The 17,010-nt window shown below is 60.1% G+C and overlaps 3 protein-coding genes across 3 annotated transcripts; 1 reads left to right on the forward strand and 2 right to left on the reverse strand.

Moving 5' to 3' along the window:
- BESB_017880 (uncharacterized protein) lies at positions 1-6,945 on the reverse strand (the record flags this gene model as incomplete). Its single annotated transcript, XM_029360503.1, has 3 exons — positions 1-4,220; positions 4,502-4,883; positions 5,200-6,945. 3 exons carry the CDS (start codon positions 6,943-6,945, stop codon positions 1-3), a joined length of 6,348 nt encoding a protein of 2,115 aa, XP_029216479.1.
- Positions 6,946-9,382: 2,437 nt separating this feature from the next.
- BESB_017890 (6-pyruvoyl tetrahydrobiopterin synthase) lies at positions 9,383-12,255 on the reverse strand (the record flags this gene model as incomplete). Its single annotated transcript, XM_029360504.1, has 4 exons — positions 9,383-9,466; positions 9,884-9,988; positions 10,317-10,442; positions 11,080-12,255. 4 exons carry the CDS (start codon positions 12,253-12,255, stop codon positions 9,383-9,385), a joined length of 1,491 nt encoding a protein of 496 aa, XP_029216480.1.
- A 1,623-nt stretch (positions 12,256-13,878) lies between these two features.
- On the forward strand, positions 13,879-15,357 carry BESB_017900 (uncharacterized protein; the record flags this gene model as incomplete). The annotated part of the gene is made up of 2 exons (XM_029360505.1): positions 13,879-14,091; positions 14,350-15,357. The coding sequence occupies 2 exons, from the start codon at positions 13,879-13,881 to the stop codon at positions 15,355-15,357; spliced, it is 1,221 nt and encodes a 406-aa protein (XP_029216481.1).
- Positions 15,358-17,010: the final 1,653 nt, after the last annotated feature.

The raw sequence follows: 17,010 nt of genomic DNA on the forward strand, positions 1-17,010 counted from the left end.
CTATTTCTTGCTTCTGCCAGACTTTGACGTGTCAGTCTTCAAGAGCCCAGCAAGACTAAGCTGAAGCTGTTGTTGTTGCTGAATACTTTGCTGAAGCAGCTGCTGATTCATCAGCTGCTGTTGCTGCTGCTGGAGGAGTTGCTGGGCCTGAACGATTACCGCCGCCTGTTGCTCTGACATTCCGTTGAGGATACAACTGTAGTATTGTTTGTACAGCATAAGCTGCTGTGGATCGGCTCCCTGCACCGCAGATGCGCCCGCTGCTTGCTGCTGCGCCATCATCATCATCATCATCAATTGCTGCTGCAGTTGTTGCTGCTGCTGAAGGTCGCTACCACCACTGGCACCCATGAGTGTCATGGCATTCGGAAATGCGTTTGTCCCTTGCGCGCCGCTTTGCCCCGATAGGACCTGCTGCTGGGTCAGCGCAAGCTGCTGTGCGAACTGCGCCATCATACTCTGCTGCTCGGGGGTCATCTCGGAGCCGGACACCATCGTGGCGGGGCCTTTCGGGGCTGGCAACACTACTGGAGGGGGGATGCTGCTGCTACCGCCGGCCGCAGCGCGCTCCTGGTTCGCGCTGTCGCCGCTTTCAGCCCCAGTCCGCCCAGATGCCGCGCCGAGACCGGGGGGAGCAGTGCCTATCTGCAGTCCACTGGCAGCATCTTCCTTCGATTTACCCGCTTCCTGTACATTCTGCTCGTCGCGACGCACGCCACCCGCCTCCGGTCCCCTCTGAATGGTCCACTGGAGCGGGCCCGTCGGAGGGCGCGGACGAGCCGCTCCGGCCTCTTCACCCCCCGTGGCGCCGCCGAAGCGCGACGGCGAGTAAGAGTCACCGAAGCTTCTCGGACCCCGGCTGAACTCACCCGTCTCGCGGTTGCGACGGAATCCACGGCCTCGATGACCAAAGAAACCGCCTCCAACGTCCTCGCCTTGTCCGCTCCGGTCGCCTCTGCCGAAAAAGCCGCCATCCTCCATTCCAGCACCAAAGTTGCTGAAGCCACTGCCCTGGAAGTTCCCTCCGAATTTCTCATAATCTTCTGCACCGGCTCGTTCATCGACACCTGCAGGGCTCTGCTGGCCGCCAGCACCAGTGTTCTCTGCATCCCGACCACGGCAATCTCCATTGCGGAATGCACCCAGGGCTCCATTCCGTTCAGGCTTGCCAGCATAACTCTCCGAATTTCGATCTGGTCCAAATCCGAAATTGGAGGGGGGACCTGCTTGCGGTCGGAAGATCGCATCGCCGTCACCTCGAGGACAACCGGCGGAAAAACCATCCCAAAAGCCCGCACGATCCCCTCGTTGGTAACCCAGGCCATCTTCCTGCCGGCGGCCCTGAGCATCGCCGTCCCACATATTCCTTTCCGCGGCTCTCTCGCCGGGTCCCTCTCCGGAGAAGCCCCCAGCACGTCCAGGGCCTCCAGCGGGGGGGCGGTCGACACCCTGCGGACCATCACGGAAACCGAAACCTCTGTTGCCGTAGCCAGATCCGTCGGCACCCAGTATCCTGGGACCTCGATGTCTATCGGCGTCGAATCCACCTCTGCCCGCGCCTGCAGGCCCGAAGCCGCGGTCAAACTCTTCTCGTCCTCTTGTATCAAATTCTCCAGGGCCGCGCATTTGATCCTCTGGTCCGTCTGGGAAGGGCGCTCGCCTGAATCTCCCCTGGGAAAAGGCTCGCGCGGCAACACCAGGCATATCCTCGCCTCCGGGGTACCGCATCCTACCATAGCTGCCCTCATCACGCTCCCGCCCGAATCCGTAGCCAGGGCGCTCGCCAACTCCAGCGTTCATCCTCTCGCTGTTCACGAAGCCCTGTTGCCTCATCATTGGATCATCCAGTGGAGGCGCCCGATCGCCATACGGGTACTGGCGGTCACCGTGTATACGATCCACCCCCCCAAAGGACCCTCCAGCCGCGCCTGGACCTCCTCGCATGTAGGGGCTAAGCTCGTTCGGATTACCTCCTGGTCTGCGGAAGCCATCGCGGGCGCCTTCGAACCCGCCAGGACCGCGTGGGCCTTTCTCGCCACGGAATCCAAAGTCTCCGTTATTTCCGCCAGGAGGGCCCCCGCTGAACCCGGGACCGGGAGGAAAGCTGCCAGGATCTCTGCCGTCGTAGAATCCTCTGTCCCGTCCTTCAAATCCGCCAAACCCACTCGTTTCGCCAGGTCTTACACCCTGTTCAGAGCCGTATCCAGGGACTTTCATACCGCCTGGAGAGCCTCCGCCCCAAGACTCGAAAGGCCTCGGAGGATACACTGGCGGACCTCCTTGCACAGGGTGGCCGTCGCGAGGCCCCCCGAAGGAGGGGCCCCCGGGGCCTGGCGGCGGCGGAACGCCTGGACCGGCCGCGCCGTAGAAGGGGGGAGGCGGCGGAGCTGCGGGAGGACAGGGGGGCGGACCGCGGGGGGGGACCACTCCACCGGGGACGCCGGCCTTGAATGGAGGAGGAGGCGGGGGAAAGGACCCGGGGGTCCCGGCACCCCCGGGGCGGGGCAGCAGCCCATCGGGATGCCCCTTGGCGCTTGGGAAGGGCGGGCGGAAGGGACCACCAGGAAAAGGCCCTGCAGGTCCTCCCCCAGGCCCGCGCCGCGCCGCTTTTCCCCGAGCGCGCGTCGCGTTTTCAGAGGCCGCCTTCTCCGCAGTTCGCGCAAACACTTCCTTATCCTTACGTTTCCCCCGGCGATACAGAAGCGAGTACAACGAGGACGGGTAGGCTTGCACGGCCTGTTGGCGCATGCGTCCAAAATGGTGAGACAGGAGCCATTCAAAGGTGGCGACATCTGCGCACTGGACTTTGGCAATGTAATGGAGACGAAGCGGGTCTTCCTCGCGGTACTGGAGAAGCCTGTAGGCGAGCTGTCGTTGAGTGAATTGCCCTTGTCCTTTGGAATACAACTCAGCCACACTCAACTTGTCGGGGTTTGCAATCTCAGGCGCGTCTGAGGCAGACGCACCCTTATTGGCCTCTGACGCATCTGCTCCCTTCTGGTTTGGACCTTCCGCGGAATCCTTTGCTGCGCTGTCAGCTGCGACAGCAGCTGCTTCGTCCGCCTCCTCAGCCGCATCCGCTGGAACCTCCAGCTTTGCCTCGAGGCGGCGTTTCTTCGCAGCCGGAGTGTCTTGCTCTGTTGCACTTTCGGATAAGTCTCCGGCCTCAGACTCATCGTCTCTGTCGCCTTCCTTCTGCTCCTCTTCTTCCTCCTCCGGCATGCTCTCCATACGTTCACCCTTCGCGTCTTCCATAGACTCCTCGTTCTTGACTTGTTCCTGTTCGGATTTCTGCTTGCTCTCAGCCGCGTCCTCTTGCTTAACGCCAGTCTCCTTCCCCTGCTCCTTGACGGCACTGTCCTCGGACTTCTCAGCTCCCTCTGCGGTACCCTTTGCGTCTGCTGCCTTACATTCTTCAGCTGATGCGCCGTTCTTGCCGACTCTGCCCTTGCGCTTGCGTATGTTGTCTCCCTCGCCCGGACGTCGCCCTTTTTCGTTGCCTTCTCTTCGGCGAGCGCGAAGTGCAGGCAAGAGTCTCGGGTACGGCTCTGGGGCAGCACTCAGACTGTCTCCTGTCATAACGTCAAGCGCGCTGATTTTGACGCCCTCTTTGCTTGACAACAAGTTCACAAGAAGCTCTTCCGGCGCTAGCAGCGAACTCTGGATGGGCCCAAAGAGGACAATACCATCTGCCGGCAGGCGTTCAGGGAGTTCAGGCACCTGCATGGCTCGTTGTTGCCGCAGGTCTTCAGTCTCCTGGGCTTCCTCGGCCGTCTCTGCAACAGTTGCTTCCTGTGCGGCAGCTGGTTTTTCCTCGCTGCTGCTGTCGGCAGCCTGGTTTCCCTGCTTCTCCGTCGCACCTGCCTCTGCGCCTGCAGCAGGCTTTGCAGCCGCCCTGTCTTCCTTGGTCGCCTGAGCCGCTTTCTTCGCACTGCGCTCCGCACGCATCTGTCGCATGCGCGTCAGGTGCGCCTCCAGCCGTTCCTGACGTCCGCTTTCTTCCTTTCTCTCGCATTCTAGAGCGTGGATAAGAGCCTGAGGAGTTGGAACAGTCGACTCCGTACCGTCGACCGCCGTGCCCTCCTCGTTCGCTGCACTGTCCTGCAGTTGCTTCTGCACACGTGTAAAGACCTCAGAAATAGTTGGCGGCCTCAAAGCCGATATGAAGGCCTCGGGGATGCCCGCTTCACGCTTTTGCCGAAGCCAGTTCACAAAAACATCTGTAAGAAACACGCAGAGGCGCAAAACTGACGCGTTGCGCGAGGCACCGATAACACTTGCAAGCGGTGGCTTACACGCCTGAACCTGCACTGCGGGGGGGGGGGATACAGGGGTATTCGCAAGCCCGCGACGACACCCGCCCGCGCTCACGAACAGTGAGTAGCTCTAAGCCACGAAAGATCTCCACACGATTTTCACTCGCAACTGAGGCCAGTGCGGATGGCAGTCGATTGCCTCAGGTGAAAATCGCAAAGAACTCTGCTAGCGGGTCGTATCTTACCCTTGGAAAGCGCCGGTCCGCGCTTGGTCTCGAATGCCTTCACAGCGAACTCCGCGCTGCAGTTGAAGAGGGTCATGAGGAGTAGGGCAACAAAGAGTCCAGTGCGATTAACTCCGTGCGTGCAGTGAACCACAATCGTGAATTTGTCACAGGAGACGGCGCGCCCGCCAGCGATTTCTACCACGGACACTGACTCGTCTCCCTTTCGCTGCTTTTCGCGACCAGATGCATACCACCCTGTCATGTACGTCTCCGGCGGGTAGGGCAGCATGTTTGAGTGTTTGTGCGCGATGTACGCAATGAGGCGGAGGAAAACCGAGAACACTTTATCGTCTGGAATATCGCCGCCTCCTTCCACCTTGATCCAGTACGCCTCTATGCCCTGAAGACAGGAAAAAAACAAGACATAGCGGAAACAATGCAAAAACATCGGCACACGGTTGATAGTTCATAACCAGATCCACACAGACGACCCCCGCGTCGACCCAACGAAGTAACGCCGCGAACAGGCCTCGCCCGTATGTATTCATGGTTCCCCCTCCGGGCCCCCAGTGCCCCTCCATGCTCTCCTCGGAGAAACTTTCGGCTAAGAAACGGTGTTCACGCGCAGATAAAGCTCCCTGTCGAAAGACCCTACGCCCTCTTCACGGCAAAAACGGTTCGAAAGATACACTGGACACTGCGCAGCTGGTTCCTACCTCGCGTCGGAGCGCAGGCTGATGGTAGTAGCGTTCAGTCATACAGAGGTTGACAACTGCTACAACTTTTCCGCCATTTCCGAGGAATGTGGAATCCTCCTCGTAGGCGTCAGCCGCGGAAGACTGCGAGTTCTTGCCCTCCTCTCCTCCCTCTTTGTCTGCGGCGCTCGTCTCCTCCTTTGCCGGCGTCTCGCTCTCCTGCGCTGCGCCTTCCTGTTCCTTCTTTTCGGACTCCTCCGTCTCTTCAGACGCTTGGGTTGCACTCTTGTCCTCATCCTTCACTTCAGCTGCCGCCTGCTTCTCGGGGTCCTTTCTAGCGGCGCCCTCCGCCTTGGTCCCCGCGCGACTCCCACTGGCGCCGTAGAACTGCTCGTCGTCGTCATCCTCCACGCTGTTGTCGCTCTCGCATTCGAGCCCTGCAGCTCGGGCTTTCTCTTTGCGCAGCATTCTCCTCCGTCGGTTGATGCGTTGCTGCAGGCGCGCGGGCAAGAACGGGCGGACGCCCTCTGGTAGCGCTTCAGAGAAGTTCCGTGAGAGAAACGTTTTGCAGGGGAAGATAGACACGTTGGCCGCGACCTCCTGGTTGACTGCTGCGTAGGTGACTCTGGCCTCCTCAGGCGTCTTTTTCGCCCACTCCTTGTGGATCTGATCCAGGACGAGTTCGTCTTTCATGTCCTCGAAGTCAGTCCACCTCTCCGGGACGCCTCCCCCGGGCGGGCGCCGACACACCAGACCGACGACGTCGTGCACGTAGAAGCACGGGGGGCAGTTTGTGCGGAAAGCGCCTCCGCTCTCGGGCTCTGCCTGCCCTGCACACGTCCTGACCATGCTCACAAACTGAATCTTGCCCTTTCTCTCCTTCTCGTACGAGCCGTCGCCCATCAGCACGGTGCCTGGATGGCGCCCCGCCGCGGCCTTCTCAGGTCCCTGCTGCACGCGCTTGGCGCCCGCCAGGGCAGGACCTCCTCCTCCTGGCGCGTTGCGCACGCCGACCGCCAGCGGCGACGGCGAGTGGCTCGCGCCAGGGGCCGCCAGCCCCCCGGGCCCCGTCGGTGGCCGCGGAACCAGGGTTGAGGCGCCCGCAGGCGACCCCCTGGTGCACGAGGGAAGGTCAGGTTGAGACGGCTGCCCTGGGAAGACGGGGTCCTCTCCCTGCCCCCGCGGCGCTGGTTTCACGGCCGCTGCAGCCGCAGCCGCCGCGCCAACTACGGGCGATTCGTCTTCGTGGACTTTTTCTGGGTCATAAATTTCGTCCTCCCCGGGCTGCTCAGGGGCGCTGACCTCGACGGGGGATGGGCATTTTGCCTCTTCTTTAGGGGCCTCCTCCGGAACGACCGCGGGGGCCTCGACTACGGCAGGTGCCTCGACTACGACGGGCTTCTCCTCCTGGCAGCTGACCTCGGAGGGCGGTGCCTCCGCGGGGACCGCTGGCTTCGATTTTTCCGGCGCCGGAACCACCTCTCGCTCCGACTCCTCGTGCTCGGAAACTACCTCTGGCTTCAGTTCCTCCTTCTCGGCTGTCTCGCAAGTCTCGGGCACAACTGTAGGTTGCTGGGTTTTTTCAACCTCCTTAGAGGAGCTGCTGCTCGACTTGCTTGACTTCTTGCTTGACTTTCTGCTGGACTTGGACTTGGAAGAAGAAGACTTGCTGCTTCCTTTGCTGCTGCTGTTCTTTGACGACTTTCTGCGCTCCCCGCCCCCCTCATGCTTGGACTTCGACGACGGCTCCTTTTTCTCCCTCCCCATCGTTCCCTCTCACACGCAGAAACCTTGGGTGGCCTCGCAGCAGGAAAAAGGTGAACTCTTCCCGGATCCGTTCCTCACACACTGAGAGGAACGAGGAAAAACGTGAACAAGACGTAGGGGCTGACGCGCAGCCAGCCTTCGAAGGCGGGGAAGCAACCGGGGACTGGCGGCTGAGCTTCGGGCGGGTGGAAACGACAGCCACGCGCAGTTGTTCGCCTTTTTCCAAACAAATTCCACGCCGCACCTCCAGTTCAGGTGAGGTGTATCATTGACTCTCAAACGCCACACAGTGCGGGAAAAATGTGAGGGGACACATGCTCAGTTACTGCGCCGCGGGGGACAAACTCGTCTGCGCACCCTGCGGGGAGGCGTGTTGGCGTCACGGAAAGGTGTCCGGAGCCCGGAGTACACTGGAAGACTAAGGGAAAAAAACTCCAGTGACGACTGATCAGGAAAAGACCTGATTCATTCACCTCTCATTGGAGAAGAGGCGCAGTTGAAGACGCAGTAACAGACAGTAAAATGCTGGCGCGTTAATATGACAACAAACACCCCCCGAAAACTTTGTAACGCGCACTTGCCACGTACAGAAAAGAATCCTTCAACTTGGGGGACGCCCGCCGCAGGTTGGACAGAGGGCGAAGTTTGCGGTGGAATGCAGATGACATCGTCTCAACCGCGCGCAGGCCTCCATCCCAACGGGACACATGCGTCATGGGCTGGAGCTCTCTCCAACGCGCGGATTCCGACCGCAGCTAGCCTTCGACAGACGCCGCCGGTGACGGGGTTTTTGCCTTGGGTTGCGCCGCAGGCATCGAACGGCTACACGCGCGTGTCCCTTGAGACCGAAGGAAGACGCGCGCGGCAGGAGGCAGACAGTAAAACCGTAAGAAGGCGCATTCCACGGCAGCGATGGGGTTTTCTGAGGGCGCGAATGCGCAGGCAAACGCGCTGTTGACTCGGCTTGTGGACGATCACGGTGTGTCTGCCAGCAGCCCCCCAATACACGCTCAACGTGGAGGAACGCCCACAACGACGGGAGAGAGACAGGTGAGGAGGGGACCTTCTGCAACGTGTACGATACACACTCTGAACCAGGTCGCTGCCAGACAGATGACGTCAAACCGGACGCCGGGCAAGACGCGGTTTCGTAGAGTCCTCAATGGAGACTCGTGATGGATCAACGAGGAAAACAGACACGGCTGCCAAGAGGCACATAACGGATCGCCCCAGCAAGATCACCTGAAAGGTGCACCCTCGCTTTTCCAACTCGTTCCATTTCCGAGAACGGCGGGAACCTGATGGGGGGGAGACCTCTGAGTAGACAGTGCAAGAAGGCGCACACTTTTTCTTCAATTTCTTCACTACGCCGGGAAGCCGTCTCACCAACCCGCTCAGGAAAAAACGAGGTTGTTCAGCCGCTTCCGCAAGCGCGTTCAGGAAACATGTGCCAGTGTGCGAACACGAAGGCGGGCGGGCGACGTGATCGACCGGGCCTCACGGCAGGCGCAAGATTGAAGGGATCCTTGATCACGTGGTTCTGTCTACGAGTGAATCAAGCAGAGACTAGATCCGTGGACGGTGGAGCCGATCGAGTTTACCCGCCGGGACCCCTGTCGCGTCGCCACACAACCTAACGCACCGTAACAGAGCCTCGTCCCAGAAAAGTATTCGGCAGCCTGCTGTACTGAATCGGTTCGAGCGTCCGTGCACGGCTTAACGGATCTTTCGAGCGGGAATGGAAAGAATGTCCGAGAGTATAGGGTAGCCGGTCAACCTTCCACATCTCATTCGCTACCCCCACAAGAAGACAAACAGCTGGTCACTGGGCTTCCCTTACTTCCGTATCACTATTTCTCATGTTGATTCGAAGAGGCGCGTGTGAGGAGAACACGGAACTGGCAAACTTATCGCACATGAAGAAGAAGGTAATCGCGGTAAACTCGCATTACCAGCAAATGGCTCGTGCCTGCGTTCCATACTCACGATGATACTCAAATACTGAGGTGGTCGTGGCAGGGTGCTGACACAGCCAGAGTGATTGTGGTACGCTGGGGTTGGGGGTTCATTCCGCTTTTTCAAATGCTTGTAAACGCTGCATTGGTGTAAACAGCACTCTCCGGGAGCAGAGACGATCGGACACCAAGTGCCAGTGATTCCGCAAAGATTCCAACAGGTTGCCGGCACGATGACGGATGACTCCTCCACAGGAGCGTGGCAAACCGAATGACACAAAACATCTAGATGTCTATTAGCCAACGACAATAAAGCGAGTCACCAGTTCCTTCTGCTTAAATGAACAGGGGGCCTCATGCACGTTGTAAGCAAATGCAGCACCCTGACGGTAGGCTTTCTTCTTGATTAATAACCGACATAAACTCCGAAACCGTTCTCGCTGTCCGGCATCCACGGAGAGTGTCTTTTGACCATCTCTGTATCAGCTCATGCTCCACATCGGCTGAATTTCTCTCCGGAAACTCGCCTTCTGAAGCGGTGTTTCCGACACGGTGACCTCCAGCCACTGCACCACAAGGCACACAGAAAACGCCGTACCTGGATAGCCCTTCCCGAGGCAAGCAGACCGCAAATTCACCATACGTCTGACGAAATGGTCGGATATCATCCATGCGGCTCCCCTGGTAGGTCATAGAGGAAAGCGCGAGGCGTGTTTCCGCAAAAAGCAACCCTGGCACTAGTGACGCCGCTCTAGAACGATGTTCGCTGCTGCCGGAGCGTGCCAGAAACTCCAACAACACTTTAGTTCATGACTGACTTCAGCAAAGCAGTGCACCCCGAGGGACGGGGAGGGGGGGGGAGGGGGCGGCAGATGACCGGGGCAGGCGTGACCGCGCGATAACGTAAAGGACGGAAAAGGTAAGACTGAACTCTACGCTAACTCGCGCGTGTGGCTCTTGCGGCACTGCTGATAAAGACGCACCTTCACTCCACGTTTCTTTAGGACCGCCAAGGTCACCTTATCGATCACGAGTTGCCAGAGGTAGCAGCAGATCTCCTCCGTGCTTGAGTGGACCAGGGGAAGGCACTGAAAGAAAACGTTTGGAGAGACGACAATACAGGATCCCGCCGTCGCGCCCCTGCGCGTGCTGCGGTGAAGGCCGCTGCTGAAGGTTCGCTACTGGCATTGCATGCGGGCAGTGCGACAGAAGTGCCAAAGAGATCCTATGCTCTGCAGATTCAAGCGCTAGTGCAGAACGTGATCATACGTCGCCGTTGGCTTTCGACCGTGCATGACACCAGCTGATGCGCCTGTCGGTTCAGACGGGGGCGTTGTCGGCTTCTGTGACCGCGTGAATACACAGACGACAAAGCGTGTGAATTTCCTGCCTCTTACTTCCGGCGAGGACGCCTACCTGGCAGTCCGAGCAAGGAATCTTGAATTCAGCTCCGTCTTCGCACCTAATAATCATCGACTGGCCCTCTTGGGTGATGTCCAGCACATCGCTGCGCATCGGCACGATCAAGTATTCGTTCAGTGACTGAGTTGAACACGCACGGCAAACAGACAGGACACCACGATACGCGCGAATCACTTCCGCAGCTGGAGCGCAGCGCCGCTGCGGATGGCGGAAGGGCGATGCGAGCGCGCCAACATGTCCTGCGTCGCCTCCAGCGTCAGGCAGTCCAGGCGTTCATACGCCGGCGCTGTGGTGCGGACACTCAACTTTAAGGGAAACCCAGACGCAGTCACAGAGATATACATCATTTTCCGCGCGACTTGCAACATTGTGAGAGGCCTCCTCCTGTCTCTGCAGTGTGATCCAGCGCTCGGCGATTCGATACCCCGGGAGCCACGTGCGGCGAGACTGGGAGTCGGCAGCCGGCCGAGACGTTCCTTCTTTACAGCTGCAGCGTCGGGAACTGATGCGGGGTGTACCGGAAGCTCTCTAGCCACTGGTTGACAGCAGCGTCCAGCATCAGTGTATCGCAGCTGTGAGCGGCGCGCTGCGCCCTCAACGTGCCAGAGAGCCAGACGCAGAAAGAAACCGCGATGCCGAAACATCGCCCAAGACGCCTCCACCAGTTGTGTTGGATCTCTGGTGAAGCCTGTCGCTCTCGTGGCCGTTTGTCTCGTGCGACAGGCAGAGACGAGGTGAGTGTAGAGCAAGCACGCACCTTGCAGATTTCTCTGACATTGCGTTTGATCTCTCCAAAGTCAAGAACGTAGCCGTCCGGTCCTACAGCTCCGCCGAGCCTCACGGCGACGGCGTAGTTGTGGCCGTGGAGCCGCTCGCGGTAGCCGCGGTAAGCCACGAAGTGACTGCAGTTGAAAGACATATCTGGAGACTGAACCGCGACCTCGAATGCGCCGCTGGACAGCAAGGAGACATAGTCCGCGGCACTCCCTTCGCCGTTCAACGCCGCGATGTCGCCAGCCGCCGGCGAGCGCCCAGAGCCCACTCCTCTCCCGCATACTCCTGGAGAGGAGGTCAGGACGCCGTGGGCATCGCAGAATGCCCGCGACGCGTCTGCGCCGGCGGCTGCGCCGAGACAGCAGCTGCCCAGGCTCGGGGTGGCGCCGCCCCCCAGACAGCCCGCGATGCGAGCGGGTCCCGCTGCAGACTCGCCGCCGAGAGTGTGGAGGCCCGAAGGGGGGGGAAGGGCTACGGGTTCGTGTTGACCAAACGAGTGGACTGACGAGAAGGTGCTGCGCGGGCTGCTGGGTGGCGAGCCTTCGGTCGCCGCTACAGACGAGCTTGCGCCGTGGGGATGCGATTGAGCCGAGGGGGCTTGGGCGAGTTGCTGCGGCAGCGGGTGCTGTGGAAGGAGCTGATGATGTGGCTGAGTGCCCATCGACACGACGTAACCGGCGAGCGCGGTCTGGGGCGAGAGCTCGCGCCGCGAGGCACTCCCGCACGAGGCCGTGGAACCCCCCGGAGAGACGCTTCCTAGGCTGCCCCCGGCGAAACTGGACGAACTCAGCTCGGGGCGAGACGCCAGACTTCGACTGTCATCAGAAGCCGTGGATCCTACAGCGCGCGTCGCCACAGACGCCCCGAGACTCAGCGATGAGCCTTGCACGGCGTGGTTGGGCGATGGCGCGGACGGGGCCGAGAGCGGCACAAACACGGCACCTTCCCGCGGAGCCGAGTTTGAGTTCGACGAAGACGGCGGCGGTCCGCCTAGCGGGGGTGCCGAGCCGCCTGGTGGCGCTTCGCCGCGGAGCGAAGTCGCTCCATGGGAGTCCAGCAAAGAGACCCCAGCGTCTCGCGCGACGGGCGCTCGCCGGTCAGGCGACGATCGGCGGGGAGACGAAGGCGACGAGTTGATCTTCGCCACCCTCTGAGGCATCTTGCCAGCCGGCGCGACGAGACCGGAGGGATTTTACACAGCAGTGACGCAGGGAAGTGGACAGCTGCGCAAGCAAGAAGGCATGTACATGCAGATGCGCCGATTCCCACGGAATGTCACACACGCATGTCTGGACGAAAGGTGCCCGCCCTGGTGAAAGTATGCGCGTAGGGCAGCACTACGAGGTGGCGGTAAGGAAGAAGGCGTCATGTGCAGATCTGTAGTTGTGGAGAGCTGCTGTTCCTATGGATACGCGTTCTGCCCAACAAGCTGACCGCGACGCCGTGTGACTCGCCACTGCCCACCCGGCGATCGAAAGTTCCTGCTGTGCAGCTACGCACTACCTCAGCCGGGAGAAGGAAAACGTGCAGCCGCAAAGCGGAGAGGTAAAACCCTCCACGAAATTCCGGATCCCGACTGCCGACTGTGCCACCTCTATTGGTCCTCTGCGGAAGTCGTTCAGAATCCCGAGTCCCTTACATGTGAAATCGCGGATTAATCGGGGCTTTGCGCACGCCGAAACGCACGAATGTTGCCACGCCTTCAATGGGGTTCGAAGGGAGTCACGCTGAGACGGAAAATGACAACCAGGACACGAGGACGGAACCTTCACTGCTGTTGCTTCCTCTCCGGAAAAATCGCTCATGAGCAAGGTAGCATCGCTCCGGGACCTCCGCTCCCTCGGGCTCTGGTGTCTCCGCACGCAAATGCGACGTTTTTCTGTCTCCGCGCAAATCTGTGTCCGCTCAGACACGCGAACTGGCAAATGCATAATCTGCTTTCCATCACAGCTGTAGATATGCGGGAGTGCATTTCTTCAGTGCGGACATATGCGGAAATTGTCCTTTCCGAGTGCCCTGCTTGTATGCGTCGCAGGCCGTCATCATGAGGCGTAGGATACGCATCGTCGTGTGGACCTGGCGTACTCTACTCATTTCATGCGTAACAAACACGTTTTTATCGTCATTTTGAACTCCCCCATGTGTTTGATGTTAGCTGCCTTTTTGCCGATAGGGACCTCGGTGTGTCCAAGCCGCGTTGGGCTGCGGGTTCGTACGCGGAAATACTGACTTGGCTGTTCGTGGCGGAGGGCTGACCCGCCAGCACACATGCATGAGGAGGCGTCGCGATGTCCTGTCTCTTCTACAGTATCGCTCTTTTTGCCAGGAAAGAGCCTCGAACGCGTTTCAGTTTCGTTTTCCATCAAAGAAGGCGGCCCTTCTCTCGGATGGCATAGATTTCGGGCATTTCTTTCGTATCTGCTCCTCCCCGGACTCTACTAACTTTTCCCTCCCTAAAAACGTGTTGCCGTCAGGCACCGACAGCGACATTTTACGGTTGTCTCCCCATCTCTCAGAAGTTGTCCGCCACAAAAGCACAGGATCGCATGCCCCCGGTGGCTGCGACGGGAACGCCGGACGGACGTAGCCTGCAGTTTGCGTGAGAGTCTGAGTGACTTCGTCCGCCAGCAGCGACCTGAGATGGCACACTGCTCCGCGCGTAACGCTTGACGCACGGCACTCGGAACTTCCAGTGACGAGATACACAGTTGTCCTTCCAGTGCATCCAAAGGGGTGAACGGCAAGTCGGCAAGGAAGCCGCTTACTCTCGTGTGACCTCACCATGGCGCAGCCGTTGCTGCAGGGGCAGGGGCCCGAGGGCGATGGGAGTTACTACCTTTCACAGGACCATGCAGGCTCGGATTCCGCAGGCGCCGAGGCCGGTGCGCCTTCAGTTGGCTTAGGCTCTGCCGGCCGAGAGCCGGTTTTGCACTGCCACGTCCCTCTCGTCTTGCTTCCGGTCTCGATGACCCCTGCGGTTGCGCTGCACCCTGAGGTAGGCGCATCTCAAAATTCATGTTTTCGCCTTGCTTCGGCTGGCGATGCAGCGGCGGCAAAGCAGAACGTACTGACCTACCTCCGTAGAACCTGGCGATCTTTTCGAAATAGGCTGTGCGTCAACGCGCGTGGGACGTGGGCTGGTGCGGCTAGGCGTGTATTTCTTCCCAGGCTGCCGCAGACACCTCGGTAGGTCGGCGTTCGCTCAAGTGTTCAGGCGTGGATGAAGACGCATGTGCCTCGTTTCTGCCTGCAGGTGCAGTCTGTGGATCTTTACGGGAATGCGAAAGCCATGGACAGCGGCCAGGGCTGCTGCGCGTATCTTTGCGTGCGCTCTCCCGCGCCGTTTGACTGGGTCCCCTTCCTGCACGCCGCGGCTCACCGCAACGCCGCGTCTTTCGTGCAGAGTGCGTCGGAGGCTGGAAGGCGGCTGTCCGCGTCGACGGCGGCGTCCCCCGGTCGCGCGGCGTCAGCCGTCCCGCCCTCTGCCGTGGCGAACCTTCACCTCGTGGCGGGCGCAGGGCCGCCAGTAGGGACGCCTGCCAGTCTGCTGACCATGTTTGGAAACAGCCAGCTGATTTTTCGCGCCGTCCGCGAAATCAACCGGGCGCACTCGGGGTTCTGGCAGATAGTCACGGTTCTGCTCGTTCTGCTGGTGTTGTTCGTCCCTGGCATCGGCCTCGTTGTCGTGTTCGCCATTGGGTGCTCCTCGGCGCTCAGGAAACTGCTCGACGATGCTGCGCTGCAGCGCATGCGAAACGCTTGCGAGACCGTCAATCAGCGGATGGCTGCCTTTGGCCTGGGCTTTCTCCTCATGGAGGGATTCGGACCCCACGACCCCGTCGACCTCGAGCACGGCGCCCTCGGCGCCGGCGCCGCTCTCCCAGAAAAACGCATCTGGGTCCTGCGCGTGTACATGCTGCCCCGGACTGAAGACTACACGCCTGCCGCTGCCGCGGCGGCGGCGGCGTCGGCGTCTCCCAGAAGCGGCTCAGGAGCGGCTCGCGGCGAAGAAGGCGCGCGACCTGCCCGCCAGGCAGAGGCGGCGCCCAGGCCTGACTCCGGCGGCGGAGCCGCTGCGAACGACGCGCGGGAACCCCGCGCGGCCGCGGCCGCTGGAGAAGACGAGACAAGCCGGATGGAAAATGGCAGCGACGCAGGGGGCGGCGCTGGGCAGTCGCCCAGCGCGTCTGCCCTCAAGCAGCCGCTGCTCTCTGAGCACAGCAAAGGGGAGCAGAGAAAAGGCGGCAGCCGGGAATTGTAGGCGCGTGCCGAGTGTGGAGGCGCAGAGTCGCGTGAGTGGGACTGCTGCGAGGAGGCAGAGTCTTCGCCTCCGCAGCTACAGGGATGCCGCGCCAAGCGATTCGCGCAGAGGCTGGCAGAGAGCGAAGCACACTCAGATGCGTGAGCGGCCGCTGGTAGCGCTGCAGATGACTCTAGCACGGGAGAGAGAAGTCGTGCGTTCGGTATGGACAGCCGGGTCGCTGGATGGATATATGAACTGGCGGCCATGCCCCGGACTCGTGCGAGAGATACTTTTTGAATTGTGACTCGGAAGACCGAGTCGCCTGCGAGCGCTACAGGGGTGAAAGTGCAGACGAAGGGAGGTCGCGAGAGACTAGGCCATGCGTTGTTCAAGAAGTGGATACGGGGACGCCGGCTGGGAGCGGCCGCAGGAACCTGAGCTTCGGGCAAAGCATCAGCAGCGCCTAGTTGCCCCTGTTTGGGTTCCTGTTAGAAAGATGCAAGAGCGAGACAAAGCGTGATTTTCTCGAGACGACTTCGTCTGTGACGACTCCGACCCCGTGCTGCTGCTCCTTTTGCTGAGAAGACGTCAGCGCTGCGCTGGTTGCCCTTGTCGTGATGTGCTGTAGATTTTCTGTTGCGTGTTTTTTCCAGTCCCATGGCGGCGTGCCCCTAGCTGCCGACTACGCAGTTGGTGCTCGGCGTACTCAGCATCAAGGGTCTGTCGCAGAGGACATAGTTACGCGCAGCCCCCGGGGTCATGCCTGACGTAAAAGAAAATATACACGCTTCGCGAGCGGCTGGGACTTTTGACTGATACAGAGCCTCAGTTTGCCAGACGGCAGGGCGAATATGAGGCGGCACACTGTGTCGCCAAGCCGTCACAGACAAACGGCTACCTCTCGTGCGACGGTGGATGTTCTGTTCACTTTGCCGTGATATCGGATGGCGCATTTTCGTAGCTGCGAGTTTTCTGCCGTGCGCTGTCTTGTCCAACCGGTCGCGCGTTGCGATGGGAGTCCCACCTTCGCTCTAAACGAAGAATTTTCCGTCTACGATGTGCGAAACGTTCAGTAATTCACGGACAGCTGATGATCCAGCTGTCGCGTTGGCCGTCCGCACTGCACCACACGCCAAAAATACTTCAGCTTCGTTTGTTGGCGTTACCATCTGAAGAACTGGAACGTATGCGGCCTGCTGCCGTGAAGACAGACTCAAGCCTCCGCAACGCATGGTTTCGTATGGAGCCTCGCGAGAATGACTAGGCGCTGCGCATAAACCCTCAAGTTGTTAGCACGTGAGGCTTCGAGCATCGACAGAGCGGGTCAGTCGGGGGGTCCTGCCTGATAAGGGCGCTTTCCGCCCTGCAACAAGAATGAGAGGCTGCTGTCCGCGGAAACCGAGTCACTCGACGTCCGACTTTAGTTCAAAGATTTTTTTCCGCACACACCATAGGGGGCCGGCCACTCTACGACAGGATCACTCGAGCGGGGGGGGGTTGCCACGCCGCTTTCACCCTTGCGATCTCCAAAACGGACAAATAAACAATGTACAGAGCGGCACCGTTGCAACTTAGCTTTCGCTTGAGAAGGAAAGTCAGTCGCTTGCCTAAGCACTCTTCCTGCAGCGCTGCGTCTGCTGTTTTTCGGTGGTGTATTTTTGCACAGCGATC

Source organism: Besnoitia besnoiti, chromosome X, assembly GCF_002563875.1.
Source record: "Besnoitia besnoiti strain Bb-Ger1 chromosome X, whole genome shotgun sequence".
Lineage (NCBI taxonomy): Eukaryota > Apicomplexa > Conoidasida > Eucoccidiorida > Sarcocystidae > Besnoitia > Besnoitia besnoiti.